This window comes from Podarcis gaigeae, assembly GCF_964106915.1.
Source record: "Podarcis gaigeae genome assembly, chromosome: 16".
Taxonomy (NCBI): domain Eukaryota; kingdom Metazoa; phylum Chordata; class Lepidosauria; order Squamata; family Lacertidae; genus Podarcis; species Podarcis gaigeae.
Window position 1 is genome coordinate 28,503,159 of NC_139693.1, and position 20,689 is coordinate 28,523,847.

The 20,689-nt window shown below is 47.5% G+C and overlaps 1 protein-coding gene across 2 annotated transcripts in view; it reads left to right on the top strand.

The window, feature by feature from the left end:
- LOC310833850 (tRNA (32-2'-O)-methyltransferase regulator THADA-like) overlaps positions 1–17,382 on the top strand; it is a 60,649-nt gene extending 43,267 nt beyond the window's left edge. Inside the window, exons 23-31 of one of the 2 annotated variants that reach the window (XR_014558964.1) lie at positions 187–436; positions 2,418–2,657; positions 3,878–4,103; positions 7,151–7,357; positions 8,895–9,136; positions 10,905–11,081; positions 11,577–11,824; positions 14,999–15,204; positions 16,072–17,382. Coding sequence is in view for 1 of the 2 variants with exons in the window: in XM_083716819.1 (XP_083572945.1) it covers positions 187–436; positions 2,418–2,657; positions 3,878–4,103; positions 7,151–7,357; positions 8,895–9,136; positions 10,905–11,081; positions 11,546–11,824; positions 14,999–15,204; positions 16,072–16,325 (2,081 nt within the window). In the remaining variant the exon portion in view is untranslated. Of the gene's footprint in view, positions 1–186; positions 437–2,417; positions 2,658–3,877; positions 4,104–7,150; positions 7,358–8,894; positions 9,137–10,904; positions 11,082–11,545; positions 11,825–14,998; positions 15,205–16,071 lie in introns of both variants that reach the window. The other variant, XM_083716819.1, reaches the window with a different exon arrangement.
- The last annotated feature ends 3,307 nt before the right edge of the window (positions 17,383–20,689 follow it).

The following is a 20,689-nucleotide window of genomic DNA, read 5'->3' on the forward strand; positions in this document are numbered from 1 at the left end:
CCCGTCGCGGGGATTTGAACCGCTGACCTTCTGATCGGCAAGTCCTAGGCTCTGTGATTTAACCCACAGCGCCACCCGTGTCCCATATATCTATTTAGGTACAGATAAAAGACAAGGTTCCTGGTGCCATCACTGGATATAAAATGGCTCTGTGTTCTTTTCATCCTGCTGTTATTTTCCCCCTAGGTGCCCTGACTGTCCGTCTGCTCGGTCGGACGCGGAGTTGGGACGATGGCTGCGATCAGGATGGGGTGAGCCCTGAGGCCCTTTTCACCCGCTACCCTCAGCTGAGGAGCATTCTGCTCAAGGAATTAGCCGTGGCTGCAGAGGAGTCCACAGGGCCCCAGAGAGGGAGGTTTCGACTCTGCCCGTCCCTCTACGCCATCCTCACCTTTCTGGCAAAACTCCAGCCTGGTGGCGCAGACACATGGAATAGGTAGGCAACTCAGGCAGAATCTCGCCCGTGGCGGGAGGGAGGCACCAAAGGCAGTGCTGGATTTATGTATAAGCTAAACAAGCTATAGCTTAAGGCCCCCCTCTCTTGGGGGGGCCAAAAAAAATGTAAAGGGGGGAAAACTGGCTGTACATTACCAAAATATAAGAAAAAAATAAATAAAACGAAACCTATATACAGTGGTGCCCCGCAAGACGAACGCCTCGCAAGACGGAAAACCCGCTAGACGAAAGGGTTTTCCGTTCTGGAGGCGCTTCGCAAAACGAATTTCCCTATGGGCTTGCTTCGCAAGACGAAAATGTCTTGCGAGTTCCTGCGGGGCTTTTTCCCTCCCCCCCCCTTTTCCTAAGCCCTAAGCCGCTTATCAGCTGATCCTCTGATAAGCCGCTTATCGCTGATCCGCTAAAAGCCGCTAAACCGCTAATAGCGCTAATCCGCTAAGCTGTCAATGGGCTTGCTTCGCAAGACGAAAAAAATGCTATACGAAGAGCCTCACGGAGGCTTGCGAGGCACCACTGTACAGTACAGCAATAGTGTTTTGTGTTGTGTAGGCTACTATGATGTAAGTAATGGGCCCCGCCTGCTAGCCTGCTCCCTAAAATATCACTGGTTTGCTCATTTCTATATATAGGGTGCCTACATTCTGCATGTGCAAATGGCTTTAGATACCGATTAGGTCCATAAATTACCATATGGCATATATTCCACACAAAAAACAGCGATAATTTGTTGATGACAAAGGACAGCTGGGCATATAAAGGGCCCCATTACCTTCAGTAACTTAGGGCCTCATCAAACCTAAATCCAGCCCTGACCAAAGGTCATCGGACAGTCGCAGTCGGCTTTTGGGCAGGTATTTTTGCTTGAGCACCAAGGCACATGGATGGAGCTAAGCTCAGGGCTGTTGGTCAAGCTCCAGGTTAGGCAAAAAATAATAATATTCCTGCATTGCAGAGGTTTGGATTCAATGACCATCATGGTCCCTTCCATCTCTTCAATTCTGTGGTATCAGATCAAATATTTATTGTTATGACTGGTGACCAGTGTTAAAGAAAATAAAATAATACGTTATCCAGAAGTGTAAGTAGCCTAGAGTGAAATAAGTTTGGCATGAACACTTGAAAAGTAAGGGTCACGTCACAAACTCTAGACCTGGTGAGTTTTGCTTGCTGCAGCAAAGTACTTGGCCATACTGAGAGTGATAGATGCATCTGGGTCTGAAGGCTTGGGAGGACACGCACACTGAAAGCTAGATACAGCGGTGCCTTGCAAGACGAAAAGAATCCCTTCCGCGAGTCTCTTCGTCTAGCGGTTTTTTCGCCCATTGACGGCTTAGCAGATTAGCGCTATTAGCGGTTTAGCGGCTTTAGCGGATAAGCGGCTTAGCGGCTTAGAAAAAGGGGGGGGACCGCAGGAACTCGCAAGACATTTTCGTCTTGCGAAGCAAGCCCATAGGAAATTCGGTTTGCGAAGCACCTCCAAAACGGAAAACTCTTTTGTCTAGCGAGTTTTCCGTCTTGCGAGGCATTCGTCTTGCGGGGCACCACTGCACATACACTTCAGGGGCAAGAAGCCTGAGACCTGTAGTTTGTTAACAGTGCTGGGAATTGTAGCTCTGTGAGGGGTAAACTATAATTCCCAGAATTCTTTTTTTGGGGGGGGTAGGAAATGTCCTTTCAATTTATGGCCTGTACATTAGAGGTATAAAGCACGTGACTTCCTCCCCAAAAATCCTGGGAGCTGTAGTTTGTTAAGGGTGCTGAGAATTGCACCTCTGCAAGGGGCAAACTATACTTCCCAATATCCTTTTGTGTTGGAGGTAATAAGAAATGTGCTTTAAATGTATGGTCCTGTGCATTTAAAGCACATGACTTGCCCTGAAGAATCCTGGGAACTAATTTGTTAAGGGCACTGGGAACCATATTCTGAAAACACTGTCTTTCATCCGTTCCTTGTTCTGCAGTGATACCAACGCCTGCTTCCTGGAGCCCCTCGTCCGGCTTTCCGGAAACCCCATACATGCCGTGAGGGTGATGGCAGCCAAGGCCTTGGTCCCGTTAGTTCCTGCGACGGAATATGGAGATGTTCTCTTCCGACTGGCCTCGGGTTTGCCGCTGCCGGGGGATGTTCTTTGCCACAACGCCCTGCATGGCAGACTGCTGCAGATCCAGGCCGTGCTGGCTCAGGCCCTGAATGCAAAATGGTAAGAGCGGCTCTCTGGTAGTGCCACCCCTAATACCTCTTTTCTTTTCTTTTTCAATTTTTTTTATTGATTTTCACAAAATTATAAACAGACAAAAACAAACATAAATCATGACCTTATTAAAATTACACTTATTAACATTGTTAAGTGACTTCCTCGCTTCCCCTTGGTAGGATTTCAATGCACAGTGGTACCTCGCAAGACGAATGCCTCGCAAGACGAAAGAGTTTTCCGTTTTTTGAGTCGTTCCGCAAGACGAATTTCCCTATGGGCTTGCTACGCAAGACGAAACGTCTTGCGAGTTCTTGCGAGTTTGTTTCCTTTTTCTTAAAGCCGCTAAGCCGTTAATAGCCGCTAAGCCGCTAATAACCGTGCTTCGCAAGACGAAAAAACCGCAAGACGAAGAGACTCGCGGAACGGTTTAATTTCGTCTTGCGAGGCACCACTGCATATCCTTTTAACGGTTTTCCAATTCAGAGTTCTTGTACACTTAACTTAATCACTTAACATCATTCTATCTTACCAATTCAAAATTAAACATATTAATTCATCACTTAACTTATATAAAACCCTAAGCTGATCTAATATTTGCAAGCTATTTCCAGTTAATTTAACTTAACGAATACTTACCTCTTTTCAGAGGTAAGTCACGCCAGGTTCAAGGGAAGCTTCCTCCTGGGTAAGCGTCTATGGAATAGCAGTCTAATTCTGCGTACATAACCAGACCTTTTGAAGGGCAGGGCTTGCCCCAAGGCATCATGGGAAGCGTGGTTTACTGCTCGCAGAGCTACAGTTCCTGGCCCCCTTAACAAACTACAGTTCCCAGGATTATTTGGGTGGGTGGTAGCCATGTGCTTTAAATGTATGGTGTATACGTGTATTTTTGTTTCATTTGAACGCCTTCTGTCTGTAGCTGGGTTTAAATTCTGGGAGGTTGGATAGTTAGAATGGAATGGTCTCGGTGGTGGGGTGCACATTTTCATTCTTGTTTATTTATGATTATTACTTCGCCAAAGTAAAATAGATAAATAATGGAGTCTCCTTCGCTAGATACCTGTGATCAACGTTAGCCAGTCACGCAAGAACTACTAGGGAACTCTGAGATTTCTGTAACCAGCCAGTCCAACCTAAACACATCACAACGCATGCAAGCGTTTACAATTTCAGTGAATTAAATGCCTGCGCTTAACACTAATATGGTGGCCTTAACGTCCTTTCAGTCTTCCCCCCGACGTGCTGTTCTCCATCGCTGGCCAGTTGGAAGACCGTCTCTGGTTGCTCACCCCCACACAGCCATGTCCCCTCATTCGTACGGCCTACCTCCAAGCTGTTTCCCTCCTGATTGGAAGCTGTTTTCGAGATTTTGAGCAGCGAGTTCGAGAGGTGGTGAGCAGCGAACTGGCCAACTCTGAGCCCTTAGTGAAGCCTGGTGCATCTCAGGTTCAGGTATATATATTTTTTTAAAAAAATATTTAATCATTTTTTCAATACAAACAACAAAAACCACAATAGCACTAATAAATTCAGATTTGAGTACAGTGGTGCCCCGCAAGACGAATGCCTCGCTAAACGAAAAACCCGCAAGACGAAAGGGTTTTCCGATTTTTTAGCGGCTTCGCAAGACGAATCTCCCTATGGGCTTGCTTCGCAAGACGAAAGCCCATAGGGAAATCTCCGGGGACAGCGGGAAAGCGCAGCGCGCCTTCTCCTCGGTTCCCGGACCTGTCCTAAGGCTTGCGGTGGGAGGTCCAGGAACAGAGGACAAGGCGCGAAGGGCTTCTCCTCTGTTCCACTGCAAGCCTTCAGGACAGGTCCGGGAACAGAGGGGAAGGTGCGCAGCGCTTCTCCTCTGTTCCCGGGGCTTGCGGTGGGAGGAGGGTTTTTCCTCCCCACCGCCAACATTCAGAACAGCATTCTGAATGTTGGCAGTGGGGAGGAAAGCCCTCCTCCCACTGCAAGCCTTCAGGACAGGTCCGGGAACAGAGGGGAAGGTGCGCAGCGCTTCTCCTCTGTTCCCAGACCTGTCTTGAAGACTTGCGGTGGGAGGAAGGTTTTCCTCCCCACCGCCAACATTCAGAAGGCTGTTCTGAAGGCTGGCGGTGGGAAGAAAAGCCCTTCTCCCCCCAGCCTTCAGAAGAGTTCCCGCCTAGGCTGCGGATAGCAGCCTGCTGCCCCGCGCGAGGGGCGCTCTTAAGCAGAGCGCCCCTCGCGCGGGGCAGACATTCGCCGCTTGGGGAGCCCTGCAGGGGAAGTCTTGCAGGGCTCCCCAAGCTGCGAATGTCTGCCCCTCACGCGGGGCAGCAGGCTGCTATCCGCAGCTTGGAGAGCCCTCTGGATCTCTTCTGAAGGCGGGCGGGGGGCAAAAGTCTTTGTCCCCCCTGCCTGCCTTCCCGGGGGATTTTAAAATGCTGGCGGGCGGCAGCGCTGCCGCCCGCCAGCATTTTAAGATCGCCCCAGACAGCGGAGAAGTCTCCGCTGTCCCAGGAAGGCGGGGGGAAGCAAAGACTTTCGCCCCCCCTGTCGGCCTTCAGAAGAGGTCGGGGGACAGACTGTCCCCAGACCTGGTCTGAAGGCGGTTTCCATAGGAACGCATTGATTGATTTTCAATGCATTCCTATGGGAAACCGTGCTTCGCAAGACGAAAAACTCGCAAGACGAAAAGACTTGCGGAACGAATTAATTTCGTCTTGCGAGGCACCACTGTACTGATATACCTATGACTACACCTTTTTAACAATATTTCCCCACCTCTCCTCCCCCTACTTCCCACCACTGTCCGCCTTATTGCTTAAATATTCCTTCCAGATTTCTTCATATTTATCCATTCTTAATTTGCGTTGACATGCAATTCGTTTGTATGTAGCTAGCCTGTCCATATTATCAATCCATGTGCTCAATGGAATCTTTTTGCGGCTCTTCCAATTCATCAAAACAAGTTTCTATGCTTCGAATATGGCACGGTACATCCGTTATTTTTTTTACCCCTTGTAATCTCCCACGTTTCCGGTATATAATTTAGAATTCAATTCAAATCCCCTAAATAACAATTTAATTTTATTATTCTTGCTTATATATATCTTCACCTTGCACCAAAATGATCTTATCATCCAGCAGTTAATCATCATATGTACTAAGTTCACATTTTTACTCCCACATCTCCAGCAGTTGTCTGCATTTGTTATTAGGTGCAAGTATATTTTACATCTGCCAAGGCTGGCAGAACTGACAAATAGCAGCGGGTAGAAGCCAGGAGTCCAGCTGGAAACGCTCCTTAAAATTTGGCAGGATATAAGATGGTGGTTGACAACTTTTGGGGGTCATTGTGGGCACATTTTGGGGTTTTTTTTGTTCCTCTGGTGGGGCGCGGGGATGGGCTGTGGGCGCCGGTCACAAAATGGCTGCCATGGGACCTAACATAAAATGGCTGCCCTGGGGTGTGTGGTACAACACACGACCACATCCAAAAGAGCAGGAAAAAGAGACCGGGATGCATAATGGTGCATTGTGTGGATTTTAGAGGGAGATATTTACCGTATTTTTTGCTCTATAAGACACACCAGACCATAAGACGCACCTAGTTTTTGGAAGAGGAAAACAAGGGGGGAAAAAATCTGAATCCCATAAGCCAGGACAGCAAGCGGGATTGTTGCGCAGCTATTATGGGATAGCTGCGTGCAGCCTCTCCCGGGCAGTGGGTTGAAGGCTCCCCTTTCCCAAGAGAGGCTGCCTGCGGCTAAGGCTCCCCCAAGAGCTGCGCTCCCTTTAAAGAGCACGTGGAGTGTGTGTGCGGCTCTTGGGGGCTTTTCCCCAAGGAGGGCAGCCCTTTTCCCTCATGGAAAAGCCCCCAAGAGCCGGGCACACGCTCCACACGGCTCTTTAAAAGGAGCGCTGAGCAGAGCCTCCCGCCTGCATTCGCTCCATCAGACGCACACACATTTCCCCTTACTTTTTAGGAGGGGGAAAGTGCGTCTTACAGAGCGAAAAATACAGTAATGGGATCTTTTGCAAGCATGCTTTTGCAGGGACATGCTTATTGATGCTGGACTGGCATTCCCTATGGGAGGAATAAGGGTGACATTGATTTTGAAGGCCCCTGCTGAGATGCTTCATTGCAGCAGATGGTGGCAAATAAGACCAAAACAATCCGTAAGAAATTTAGGGTTGCCCCGTTGTTTCCTGTACTATTTGTTTGAATGCTGACGCCTACACAGTTTTGATCCTCTATCCGTGCCTCCTGCTGTTATTTTTTTACAGAATTATTTCTTCATAATTTCACCGTCCTTCCAAGGAGCTTTGGGGCAATGTGCATGGCATTCTTACCCTCAATTTCACAACATCCCTGTGAGGTAGACCTAGGGCTGGTGCAGGGAGCTTTGTGCTTGAGTGGAGATTTGAACCTGGATCCCTGCAATCCTAGTCCAACACCCTAACTGCTACACCAGACAGGACTGTCTGAATATACCCAAACCCTGCTGTTCTTGGTTCTCTCCCAGATCGGTTCTGCCACATTCTGCCAGCATGCGGCCTGCTTCCTTTGTCACGAGGCCGTGAGATCAGGAGCTCCTGAGAGAATTGGCGAAGTTTGCTCGCTCCTGCAAAGGGGGAACGTTGATGTGCAAGTAGCCATTCTGACCTGGGTGACTGAAAAGGAGGAGGAAAACTGTCTGAATTCTAGCAAGGAGTTGCAAATAGTGTTACTGGTGAGCCTTGGCTTATTTTTTATTTATTGGCTTTACGGTATTTACGGTATATACTGCCCTTTATCACAAGATCTCAGGGCGGTTCACCGAATAAAATACAGGATAAAGGTAAGGGGACCCCTGACCATTAGGTCGAGTCGTGACCAACTCTGGGGTTGCGGCACTCATCTCGCTTTATTGGCCGAGCGAGCCGGCGTACAGCTTCCGGGTCATGTGGCCAGCATGACTAAGCTGCTTCTGGCGAACCAGAGCAGCGCACGGAAACACCGTTTACCTTCCCACCGGAGCGGTACCTATTTATCTACTTGCACTTTGACGTGCTTTCGAACTGCTAGGTTGGCAGGAGCAGGGACTGAGCAACCAGAGCTCACCCCGTCGTGGGGATTCGAACCGCCGACCTTCTGATCGGCAAGTCCTAGGCTCTGTGGTTTAACCCACAGTGCCACCCGCGTCCCTAAAATACAGGATAAAAAGAAGTAAATAAGTAAAACCAAACAGCGAAACAATAACACCCCCCCCTTCCCACAGACACATTTAATGGATGTAGGATATTAATCAGCCAAAGGCGTGGTTGAAGTTTTTGCCTGGTGCTTAAAAATATATAGTGAAGGTGCCAGGCGGACTTCGTGGGGAGAGCATTCCACAGACTGGGAGCCACTGCAGAAAAGGCCCCGTTTTTTGTTACCACCCTCTGGACCTCATGTAGAGGATGTACACAAAGAAGGAACTCAGGTAATGAAAGCAGAGTCTGGGATGGTTTATATGGAGAGAGGCGGTCCTTTAGGTATTGCGATCCTGAGCCGTTAACGGCTTAATGGTACTATTAGTAGTACTATTTATTAAATTTACAGATAACTTTTTTGTTTTTTTTACAGTTCTCATGCTTGACCAACTGAGCTGTTATTGAACAAATTTGTTTCTTAATATTTGGGCTGCAGAGGCATGTAGGTTGGTTCTCTGTATTGGGGGGCTAAGCTGTGGTCCTCCAGAGTTTGCCATGCTACAATTCCCATCGCCTCAAATGTTGGCCATGCTGGCCATTGGGGCTGATGGGAGTTGTAGTTCAGCAACATCTGGAAGGGCACAGGTTTCTCCCCATCATGTCCTAGGTTATAAACCTTATTAGGTAAATGTAAAGGACCCCTGGACAGTTAAGTCCAGTGAAATGTGACTATGGGGTTGCGGCGCTCATCTCGCTTCAGGCCGAGGGAGCTAGCCTTTGTCCACAGACAACTTTTCTGGGTCATATGGCCAGCATGACTAAACCAATTCTGGCGCAACAGGACACCGTGATGGAAACCAGAGCGCACAGAAACTCTGTTTACCATCCCGCCACAGTGGTACCTATTTATCTATTTGCACTGGTGGGTTTCGAACGGCTAGCTTGGCAGAAGCTAGGACAAAGCAACGGGAGCTCACTCTATCACAGGGATTTGAACCACCAACCTTCCGATCAGCAAGCCCAAGAGGCTCAGTGGTTTAGACCACAGCGCCACCCATTCCCAATGTGAAATATGTTTCCCTTCTGTTGAATTAGGAGAAACTAGGTGAGATGCTGAAAGAAGGGGCCAACAACGTGCTTCTGAAGTTATACCTAGAAGCTTGTGTGCATCTCTGTAGCAAGCTGAGCTTTCGGAGCCGGGCTTCTTCTCACGAGCTGCAGGGAGCTGTGCTCGCAGAGACCAAGAGAGACCTGATCTCCATGGTGGGGAATGATGATCTCAGCCCAGAGCTTCTGGGACATGCGCTGTGTCTTACTCCTTTGCTCCTGACTCCAAGGTAAGTAGATTAATTGCCAGAGGAGCCAGTGTGGTGTAGTGGTTAAGAGCGCTAGACTCGTAATCTGGTGAACCGGGTTCGCTTCCCCACTCCTCCACATGCAGCTGCTGGGTGACCTTGGGCCAGTCACACTTCTATGAAGTCTCTCAGCCCCACTCACCTCACAGAGTGTTTGTTGTGGGGGAGGAAGGGAAAGGAGAATGTTAGCTGCTTTGAGACTCCTTCGGGTAGTGATAAAGCGAGATATCAAATCCAAACTCTTCTTCTTCTGAATACCTGCAGATCGCAGGTGGGCAGACTGCTGTTGTGCTCATGTTCAGTTTACAGGCTTTCTGCAAACATCTGTTCAGCCACTGTCAGAATAGGATGCTAGACTAGATGGGCCATTGGCCTGAACTAGCAAGGCCCCTTCTTAATATCTTTTGTGTCTGGGGTGGGGAACTTTGGCCTCCCAGACGATGCTACACTGCAGGAATGGCAGATGAAATGGATAGAAAATGCAGAAATGGCTAAACTAAGTGATAGAATCAGGAAGAAAGTGTATTTAAGGAATATTTGTAGAATATCTGGAAAATTATTGTAAACAAAGACGTTGGCAGGTTTAGAAGAAATTCAGCAATATATAGTTAACTGAGAGAAGATTGAAAAAGAAAAACACAGAGATTGATTAGAATGTGCTGCAAAAAAAGGATGACCAAAACAAACCATGGAACGGCTGGAAGGGAAGTCGATATTAAATGTAGGATATGTGTTTTGGTGACCATAATAGTTTTGTTTTTTTAAAAAAAAGATATTTTATTTTTATTTTTCAATATTTTTTTTATTAGTTTTCCAAATTTGTAACAAACATATCCACAAACATAAAAAGAAAACATCAGAAAACAAACAAACATTTATCCTAACTGTAATATTTCCACTTTTGTTATCATTGTTGGGTGACTTCCTCGAATCCCCCCCGGCTGAGTTTCCATATTAATCATTGTAGCAGTTTTCCAAAAACTATTTAACTTGGTCCATTAACATCTTTCTTTCTTTTCATTTTGACTTTTGTTCATAATATCCTACAACATCACATATTTAGATCTTAGGTCAATCTGATACTCGCAAGTAATTCTATTTAAGTTATCTTAACAAATTTAACCAAATAATCTTTGAATTTCTTCCATTCTTTATTTTTTATTTTTTAAAGATGTCGCTACACTACAGCTTTCATCACCCCTAGCCATCTGCCATGCTGACTGGGGCTGATGTGAGATTGAGTCCAGCAATGCCTGGAGTGTCACAGTTTCTCGGCACAAAAATATACAGGCTCTCCCTGTTCCCAGCACAAAAGTGCGCAAAGGCAAGGGTGGCATGGAACGAACTTGAGGGATGGTTTGCTTTCAGTTTTCCGCAAATAAAATACAGTCGTGCCTTGGAAGTCGAATGGAATCCGTTCCGGAAGTCCGCCCGACTTCCAAAATGATCGGAAACCAAAGCGCAGCTTCCGATTGAATGCAGGAAGCTCCAGCAGCCAATCGGAAGCCGTGGAAGCCGCGTCAGACGTTCAGCTTTCAAAAACAGTTCGTAAACTGGAACACTCACTTCCGGGTTTCAAATGTTCGAGAGCTGATTTGTTCGAGGCCAAGGCGTTTGAGATCCAAGGTACGACTGTACTGGAAAAATGACCTCCTAGCTTCATTAGGGCCACGTGCTAGAGACGGACGCTTGGAAGTTAGTGTTGGCCTTCGCTCTCGTTTATTACAAATGTTCTTTCCTCCTGGGGCAGTACTGAGGATTACCCTTTACTGGAACAGTGGTGTGCAGTCATCGGCCAGTGCAGCACCCCCCTGTCTTCAGAGGTGCTCAGAATGGCTGTGGCAAAGTCGCTGAGAATGTCTGGAACCGATGTGCTCTGGAGAGCCCAAGATTCCTCCAGCTCGCCCCTTCATGCCCTGGCATTACGGTACGTAGCTATGGGGCCAGGGGTCCAGCATCCTTGGGAAGCTGCCAGGGCCATAGCTGTCAACTTTCAGATTTGAAAATAAGGGATCAGCAGCCTCACCTGTCCCAGGGACAGTCTACGGGATATCTGACAATCCGGGACAGCAGCGGGAAACGGCACTGGAATAAGGGAATTTCCCGCAAAAAAAGGGAAGGTTGACAGCTATGGCCAGGGCACAGCCGACAACCTCTCCACCCTGCCTCTTCCAGCTCCCACGTTTATTCCCCAAGCAGCACCGGGGGCTTGCCCTACCTACGCATTTAGTTTCCCCCACAATGAAAACTCTGACCCAGTGTCACGGTGGGAAATCAGGTCAGCTTTCTGTCCATTGCACAGGGAGGGCTGAGATCTTTTGAGACCTCGCCTTCCTGCCGCCCTCCAAATCGATTTTGTTTTGATTTGAATTTCACTGCCTGATTTCACAGCCTGATTGGTGTGGCCGTTTGCCTGCTTCAGGACGAAGACCAGGAAGTGAGGCACGAGGCCTCCATCTTTGCCAGCCTCGTGGCGCAACGACGGCAGGCGGCCTCGGGGCTTCCGCCTCAAAGCGGCTGCATCTTGCTTCAGAGCAACAAGGGCCTAGTTCTCCTACTGCAGTTCCTGCTGGAGAAGTTTGGGGATTGCCCAGAAGCCTTTGCATCTCTGGTGTGTCACCTTCCTTCTGTGGACCTCGGAGACGCCTTGGCAGAGTTAGAAGCCAAAGGGTGAGGAACAGAAGGAGCCATGGAACTGGAAGGGGGGATAGAGAAATTTGTTGCAAACAAGGAAGAAGCTGCTTTATACTATGGTTACCAGATTTTTTTCAATGAATCCGGGGACACTTCTTTTTATGTTGAGTAGCAACAGGGAGTCAGTAGTGGGGATGTTGAGGCAAAAGACCCTGGGCCCAAGCACACATGCATATTGTTTAAAGAAGAAGAAGAGGAGTTTGGATTTGATATCCCGCTTTATCACTACCCGAAGGAGTCTCAAAGCGGCTAACATTCTCCTTTCCCTTCCTCCCCCACAACAAACACTCTGCGAGGTGAGTGGGGCTGAGAGACTGGCCTAAAGGCATCCAGCAGCTGCATGTGGAGGAGCGGGGAATCAAACCTGGTTCACCAGATTATGAGTCCACCACTCTTAACCACTACACCACACTGGCTCTACAACACCACACAGTCAATACAACACTACCAGCATGGTGCGGTGGTTAGAGTGTTAGATTAAGATCTGAGAAACCAGGGTTCAAATCCCCACCTGGCCATGAAGAAGGTCACTGGGTGACCTTGGGGCCAGTCACAGCCTTTTAACCTACCTCACAGGACTGTTGTGGGGGTCAAACAAGGAGGGGGGCTGAGAGACTTTAGAGAAGTGTGACTAGCCCAAGGTCACCCAGCAGCTGCATGTGGAGGAGCAGAGACGCAAACCTGGTTCCCCAGATTACTAGTCCACTGCTCTTAACCAGTACACCACACTGGCTCAAAGCCCTTCTTTTGCACCCTGTGAAACATAAATGCACGGTTTTTTAAAAACTGGGCAACAGCACGCTGCACGCCCGTGACTCTCAAGCCTTCCTCAATCTCCTGCTCCCTTCCTCCTTTATTTTGACTGATTGGGGCAGGATCGGGAGTCGTGGGCCGGCGGCTGTTGCCCAGTTGTTTTTTTAAGAAAACACTGCGCATTTATGTTTCACAGGGTGCAAAAGAAGGGCTTTGCACCTTGTGTGGCAGAGAAACCACGTGCCTTGCACCCTCCTGGGCAATGCCCACCCATGACTCCCCCCCCCCCGATCTGTCAAAACAAAGGGGAAAGAGGACAGGAGATCTGTACCGCCAGACGTCCCTGGTTCCCCTTCAGCAGTGGTGGTGGCAGCGGGCAGCTCCTGAAGCCAGCCAGAGCCAACTGCGCTACCAGGCTGGCCCCAGGCTGCTGAGGCTGCCACTGCCACATTTGCCGGGACAAATTTGCAAATTTGGGGACATTCCAGGGACGGAATTTGTCCGGTGACAGATTTGCAAATCCGGGGACTGTCCCCGGGAAACAGGGACATCTGATAACCCTACTTTATATTAAATTAGACCAGTTGGTCCATTCAGCACAATTTTGTCTACCCTGGTGGGCAGCAGCTCTACAGGGTTTGTGGCAAGTGCTGGGACCACCAAAACTCTTCTGGTGAAGGGCAGTTAATAATATAACCACCACCACAAGGACTTCCGTATGTTATTGGTTTTCATCACCCCGATCATTGGCTGTACTGCTGAGACTGATGGGAGTTGGAGTCCAACGACATCTGGAGGGCACTGAGTTAGGGAAGGCTGCTGTGGAATCTGACCCAATGAATTTCTTTGTTATCTTGCTAGGGACTTGCTAAGGAAGGCCATATAGCTCAGTTGTAGAGGGTGGCGCTGTGGGTTAAACCACAGAGCCTAGGACTTGCCAATCAGAAGGTTGGCGGTTCGAATCCCCGCAACAGGGTGAGCTCCCGTTGCTCGGTCCCTGCTCCTGCCAACCTAGCAGTTTGAAAGCACGCCAGTGCAAGTAGATAAATAGGTACCACTCTGGTGGGAAGGTAAATGGCGTTTCTGTGCACTGCTCTGGTTCGCCAGAAGCGGCTTAGTCATGCTGGCCACATGACCTGGAAGCTGTATGCCGGCTCCCTCGGCCAGTAAAGCGAGATGAGCGCCGCAACCCCAGAGTCGTCTGCGACTGGACCTAATGGTCAGGGGTCCCTTTACCTTCAGAGGATCCACTTTGCATGCCAAAGGTTTCAGGTTCTATTCCCCGCACACTCTAGGAAGAGCAGAAGACCTCAAATGAGAACTTTATTTAAGTTCTCATTTAAGAAAAAAACCTGAAACCTTCCTCCTAGGTATAATGCCACCAGAAATCAAAAAAGAAATTAGACCCCTTTTTATGTACACGACAGTAGCAGCCAGGATCTTAATCGCAAGAAAGTGCAAATAAAACACCTATGTTAAATGAGTGGTAGGTCCAAATAATAGAGTATCTGCAGCAGGCCATGATGACAGGGGGAGTCAGAGGTTATCCAAAACAGAAAGTACAGAAAGAATCGGAAATCTTTAAAGAATATCTGGAAAACTATTGTAATAATAAACATCTCCTGGCAGAAGTAGAATGATTTTTGTAAAATAAGAAATGTAATATTTTTGGTATCTGATGAAAACAATGAAATACAGTAATCTGGAACTGTGTGTGAAAAAATAATAGAAATAATAATACAATGAGTCTAATCGGAAGTCAAATGTGTTTATTTCCCCCCATTTATTTATTTATTTATTTATTTATTTATTTATTTATTTAATTTTTCTTGGAATTTTATTTACAACATAACAGAACCCCACCCCACCCTCCAATACACATTAAACGTGAACATAACATAGTGAACATAACATACAACAGTACAAACAACATAAAAGACTTCCTTTATCCTGTATCTGGCCTCCTTATTTACTTCTTATAAACTGTGTCCTTTATGAATAATTATTAAGATTTTTCTAATTATAACTGAAATATCCACAAAGTCTTTTAATTTTTCTTTAAATCTTTTTCTTCTCCTTCTTCTTCTTTTTCTCTCTACCTTATATTTTGGGGTTCTTTTCTTTTTCTTGATATGCTAAGAAAGAGATAAAAGAGGTAAAAGTTAAATATGAAAATTTGAGTAAGTTAAAGTGATACTCTTCAATTTTTCAACTATTGTTAAAGATGGTCAATTGTAATGAACTGATGTAGTAGTGACTGTGGATTTTTTGTTATTGTTGAATCTTAAATAAAGTATTCAAAGAACAACAACAACAAAATAGGAAGAGGAGAGGAAAAAAGTTATTTAGCTCACTAAATCAAATACAGTGGCACATCTCTCTCTCTCTCTCTTTCAGGGTCGTCAGTCTTTACAAAGAGGACGAGCCCAACGTTTACGCAGAACCAGTTATCTTTTCTCAAACGCTGCTGCCTTTTCTCCTCCAGCTGCTTGGCAGAGCGTCCACCTCCCTGAAGCTTTGGGTACCGATGCAGCACTGGCTAAAAGCCACTGGGCCCGGAGTCTTCTCAAGCCTACATCACTGCAGGCTGTGGTGGAGCCAAGGTGGGTTTGAAACCTGCAGAGCAGTTATTATTACTGTTTATTCAATTTGTGTACTGCCCTTCATCGCAAGATTTCGGGGCGGTTCACAGAATAAAATACAAGATAAAACACAAGTAAGTAAATAATTAAAACAAAGACTACAAAACAATAAACCCTTCCCACAGTCGCATTTAAAAAGCCATAGGATAATAATCAGTTGGGAACATTTTTGCCTGGCACCTAAAATATATATACCTGAAGGAGCGTCTCCACTCCCATTGTTCAGCCTGGACACCGGGGTTCACCTCCGAGGGCCTTCTGGTGGTTCCCTCACTGCGGGAAGTGAGGTTACAGGGAACCAGGCAGAGGGCCTTCTCGGTAGTGGCGCCCACCCTGTGGAACACCCTCCCACCAGATGTCAAGGAAATAAACAACTATCTGACTTTTAGAAGACACCTGAAGGCAGCCCTGTTTAGGGAAGCTTTTTATGTTTGATGCTTTATTATTATTATTATTATTATTAATCATACAGTGGTACCTCTGGATGCCCCGTTCGCATCCTGGGTAAAATGTAAGACGCGACTAGCGTGTTTTGCCGCTTCTGCGCGAGCGGCGAAACCCAGAAGTAATGCACTTCTGGGTTGCCGCGGAGCGTAACTTGAAAATGCTCAACCTGAAGCACATTTAACCCAAGGTATGATTGTATTCTGTTGGGAGCCGCCCAGAGTGGCTGAGGAAACCCAGCCAGATGAGCGGGGTATAAATAATAATAATAATTATTATTATCATCATCATCATCACTGGGAATTGCCATCCCAAATGTCTTGAGGGCATTCAGTTGGGGAAGGGCTGGCCTCAGCGCTCAAACATGTCTCCTGTGTTTTTCAGCTGACAGCGCTTCTCTGCACCTGAAGGCTCTGGGTTGTCCCAAAGTCCACGTTGCCATCGCAGCGCTGCTGGTCAAGGCTGTCCTTGTGGCAAGCATGCTGGAGGTCCTGGAACAGACGAGTCAACCCAACGTCGAAGGGATTGACTTCACTGCCCAGAAGCTGAGATGTGTGGCTTTGTCTACTCAGAAGCTGCTGACTCAACATGGAATGACTCTGGCAATCAACTTAGAGACAGGGCAAGACTCATTCTGATTTATTTCTTTCGTGACTCACCAAGGGCTTTTTTTTAACAAAAACCATAAAGGAGAAAGAGGCTGCTACTTGGGAGATCACCATTGCATTCTCTTACACAGAATAGAGGGACTTGCTGGTCCAAAATCTAAATTTCCGTTGATGCAGGTTGCTTACAAATGGCCAGGACCAAATGGAATATCTTTCCTTCCACCTAAAGATGTTTTGGAGGTTTCTCAGTGTTAGGTTGTGGGTGAACATATCAGACGACACAGCGATTCTTCAAACAGCTCTTGTTTATTCACAGGCCAGAACAGAACTGAAGGGTTCAGCCAGCCTGCTTATATAGAGCTCCACTACAACGCAACTGTAACCACTTTCTGTAACTACCCAATCACTGAACGTCACTTTCAATCCCTCATTTGCATATGTGGACCTGAGTGAAAACTATCTACAGTATCCCCCTGCTGGCCCAGGGTGAGAATTTCAGTACATAACACTCAAGATGAAAGGCTTGCATGTCAGAGCTCAGCTATAAGAAGCTATTGGGCAAGAGGTGGGAAGTCAAGCCAGGAAAGACCACGCAACAGACAGGAAGTCTCTATGGCTCTTCCTGTTGAGGCCAATCAGTAGCATTAGTGGGTGGAATCATGCCAGTGCCTAGCGATCCTCTGCTACAGGTAGCAAGAACTGTTGGTGCTCCAGATGTATTGATGAACTACAACTCCAGCCCCAGCAAGCATGACCAATGGCCAGGCGTGATGGGAGTTGTAGTTCAGCAACATCTGGGGGTGGGCAAAAGTTTCTTCTTCCCTGCCCTTAACAGTGTTGGCTTCCCCCTTCTCCCCTCCACCCCAGGTAAACGTTGTGCTTTCAGGGTAAGAAGGACAGTCTGCAATTGAATAGTCTGCACTACTGTGGGGTAGATTTTTACTGGGAATGCAGCTCAGGTTTTTTTCACAGCTGGCTGCATTTTACTGCATCCGTTTTCAAGGCTTCTTTGCTCTTGTTCTAAGGAGCTCAAGGTCCCGCTAGAGGGCTGAGGAAAATAAACTTGTCAAGCGGAATATGGACAAAACGAGCTTGTACCACATTTTCTCATTTTAATAGAGTGGGATTTTTAAAAGGAAAGAACGAACGTGAATGTTGTTAATTCCTGTGAATTGATGTGTGTGTGTGTGTGTGTGTGTGTGTGTGTGTTTGGTTTTCAGTCAGTTAAGAATAGAGACATTGACATAGTCATCATGACTTATTGGCTCCCAGTACGTTTCCAAGGAGAATTCGAAGTGTTGGTGCTGACCTTTAAAGACCTAAACGGCCTCGGCCCAGTATACCTGAAGGAGCATCTCTACCCCCATTGCTCACTGAAGTCCAGCTCCGAGGCGGTTCCCTCACTGCGAGAAGTGAGGTTACAGGGAACCAAGCAGAGGGCCTTCTCGGTAGTGGCACCCACCCTGTGGAATGCCCTCCCATCAGATGTCAAGGAAATAAACAACTATCTGACTTTTAGAAGACATCTGAAGGCAGCCCTGTTCAGGGAAGTTCTTAATGTTTGATGTTTGATCATGTTTTTTAATATTCTGTTGGGAGTCACCTAGAGTGGCTGGGTATAAATAATAAATTATTATTATTATTATTATTATTAATCTGTGAAAAATTCACAAAGATATGGAGTCCATCTTGTGGAATACTCTGCCAACGGAGATTCATCAGGAGCCTTCTGTTTCACCTTTTAAATGCCTGCTAGAAAAAAATACTATTCCGTCAGACTTCTGCAGGCAATTCGGAACACACCTTTCCATAACAGCTGGTTTTCCATTTTCATATGCTTATTACTGGATGGGTGGCACTGCTTTACAGTGGTTCCAGTCCTACTTGGATGGCCGTTTCTAGAGGGCGATGCTTGGGGAGTGCTCTTCGGCCCCATGGAGCCTTAAATGTGCGGTTCCTCAAGGTTCGACTTTATTCCCCGTGCCGTTCAACATATACATGAAACCGCAGAGTGGGGTCATCCGGAGCTTTGGGGCACCTTGTCAGCAATATGGTGATGACACACAGAGCTCTACTTTTCCTTTGCATCTGCAGGTAAGGCAGTGGAAGTGCTAGACCGGTGTCTTGCCTTGATAATGGACTGGATTATTTAGCCAACAAACTGAAGCTCATTCCAGATAAGACTGAAGCACTGCTAGTGGGTGGTTCCCTAGACCAGATGGATGGGAGGTTGCCTGCTCTTGACGGGTCACGTAGCTTGCAAGTACAGTGGTACCTCAGGTTACATACACTTCAGGTTACATACTCCGCTAAGCCAGAAATAGTGCTTCAGGTTAAGAACTTTGCTTCAGGTTGAGAACAGAAATCATGCTCCGGCAGCACGGCAGCAGCAGGAGGCCCCATTAGCTAAAGTGGTGCTTCAGGTTAAGAACAGTTTCAGGTGAAGAACGGACCTCCGGAACGAATTAAGTACGTAACCAGAGGTACAGTACTACTGTACTGGATCCTTTGCTGTCATTTGAGGCTCAGAGTGCCTTCCATCAGTTTCAGCTGGTGGTCAGGGTTAGCCTGACAACCACAGAGCCTAGGGCTTGCCAATCAAAAGGTTGGCAGTTCGAATCCCTGCGACGGGGTGAGCTCCCGTTGTTCGGTCCCTGCTCCTGCCAACCTAGCAGTTCGAAAGCACGTCAAAGTGCAAGTAGATAAATAGGTACCGCTCCGGCGGGAAGGTAAACGACATTTCCGTGCGCCGCTCTGGTTTGCCAGAAGCGGCTTAGTCATGCTGGCCACATGACCCGGAAGCTGTCTGCGGACAAATGCCGGCTCCCTCGGCCTATAGAGCGAGATGAGCTCGCAACCCCAGAGTCAGTCACGACTGGACCTAATGGTCAGGGGTCCCTTTACTTTTACCTAGGTTAAATTACTGCAGTGTGTTACCGTAGAACTGTAGAAGACGGAAGGGACCTCAAGGGGCATCTAGCCCAACCCCCAGTTGGTGCAGAATTAAGGAAGGTAAATGGCATTTCCGTGCGCTGCTCTGGTTCTCCAGAAGCGGCTTAGTCATGCTGGCCACATGACCCAGGAGCTATACACCGGCTCCCTCGGCCAGTAAAGTGAGATGAGCACCACAACCCCAGAGTCGTCCGCAACTGGACCTAATGGTCAGGGGTCCCTTTACCTTTACCTGCCCTGTCCTATCCTGGCATTCAATGGGGCAGGGCTCTAATGCCTATCCCTTTACCTAGGTTAAATTACTGCAGTGTGTTACCGTAGAACTGTAGAAGACGGAAGGGACCTCAAGGGGCATCTAGCCCAACCCCCAGTTGGTGCAGAATTAAGGAACCAGGTTGCTCACTGGGGCAAGACAGTTTGACACCAATCCCGACCCAACTGTACCGGCTTCCAATCAGTTTCCAGGACCCATTAAAAGTGATGGTTTTGACCTATAAAGCCTTAACATTGTGAACCACCCTGAGATCTTCGGATGACGGGCGGTATATGAATTTAATAAAATAAGAGAAATAAATAAAACAGCTCAGGACTGTAATACTTCAAGGACCGCCACTCCCCATATAAACTTACCCAGAGCCTGTGATCATAATCTGAGGCCCTTCTCCGTGTGCCTCCAATGGGTGGCAAAACAAGAACATGGCCTTTTCTGCGGTGGCTCCCTGTTTGTGGAATGTGCTTCCCTGGGAGGCTCACCTGGTGCCTTCATTACATCTCTTTAGGTGCCAGGCAAAAGCATTCCTCTTCTTCCAGGCTTCAGCTGACTAAACCATCTATGGCCTTTTAAACTGGGGTTGGGGTGGGGGGGAGGTTTATTATTTTTTCCTACTACAGTACCTATTTTTGTGACCTTATATCATAAACCACCCTGTGATCCTCTGACAAAGGGCAGCGTATAAATTTAGTAACTAAATAACTAGGTGACGCAGGTGGCGCTGTGGGTAAAACCTCAGTGCCTAGGACTTGCTGATCACATGGTCAGCAGTTCGAATCCCCGCGGCAGGGTGAGCTCCCGTCGTTCGGTCCCAGCTCCTGCCCACCTAGCAGTTCGAAAGCACCCCCAAGTGCAAGTAGATAAATAGGTACCGCTTTATAGCGGGAAGGTAAACGGCGTTTCTGTGTGCTGCGCTGGTGCTGGCTCGCCAGAGCAGCTTCGTCACGCTGGCCACGTGACCCAGAAGTGTCTTCAGACGGCGCCGGCTCACAGCCTCTTGAGCGAGATGAGCATGCAACCCTAGAGTCGGACACGACTGGCCTGTGAGGGCAGGGGTACCTTTCCCTTTCCCTTTAACAGGTTTTACATGCCATATGGCTGTTGCAAACTGATATCTTTATGAACAGCAATATACAAAAATAATAATAAATAAATAGCCTTAATTTAAAAA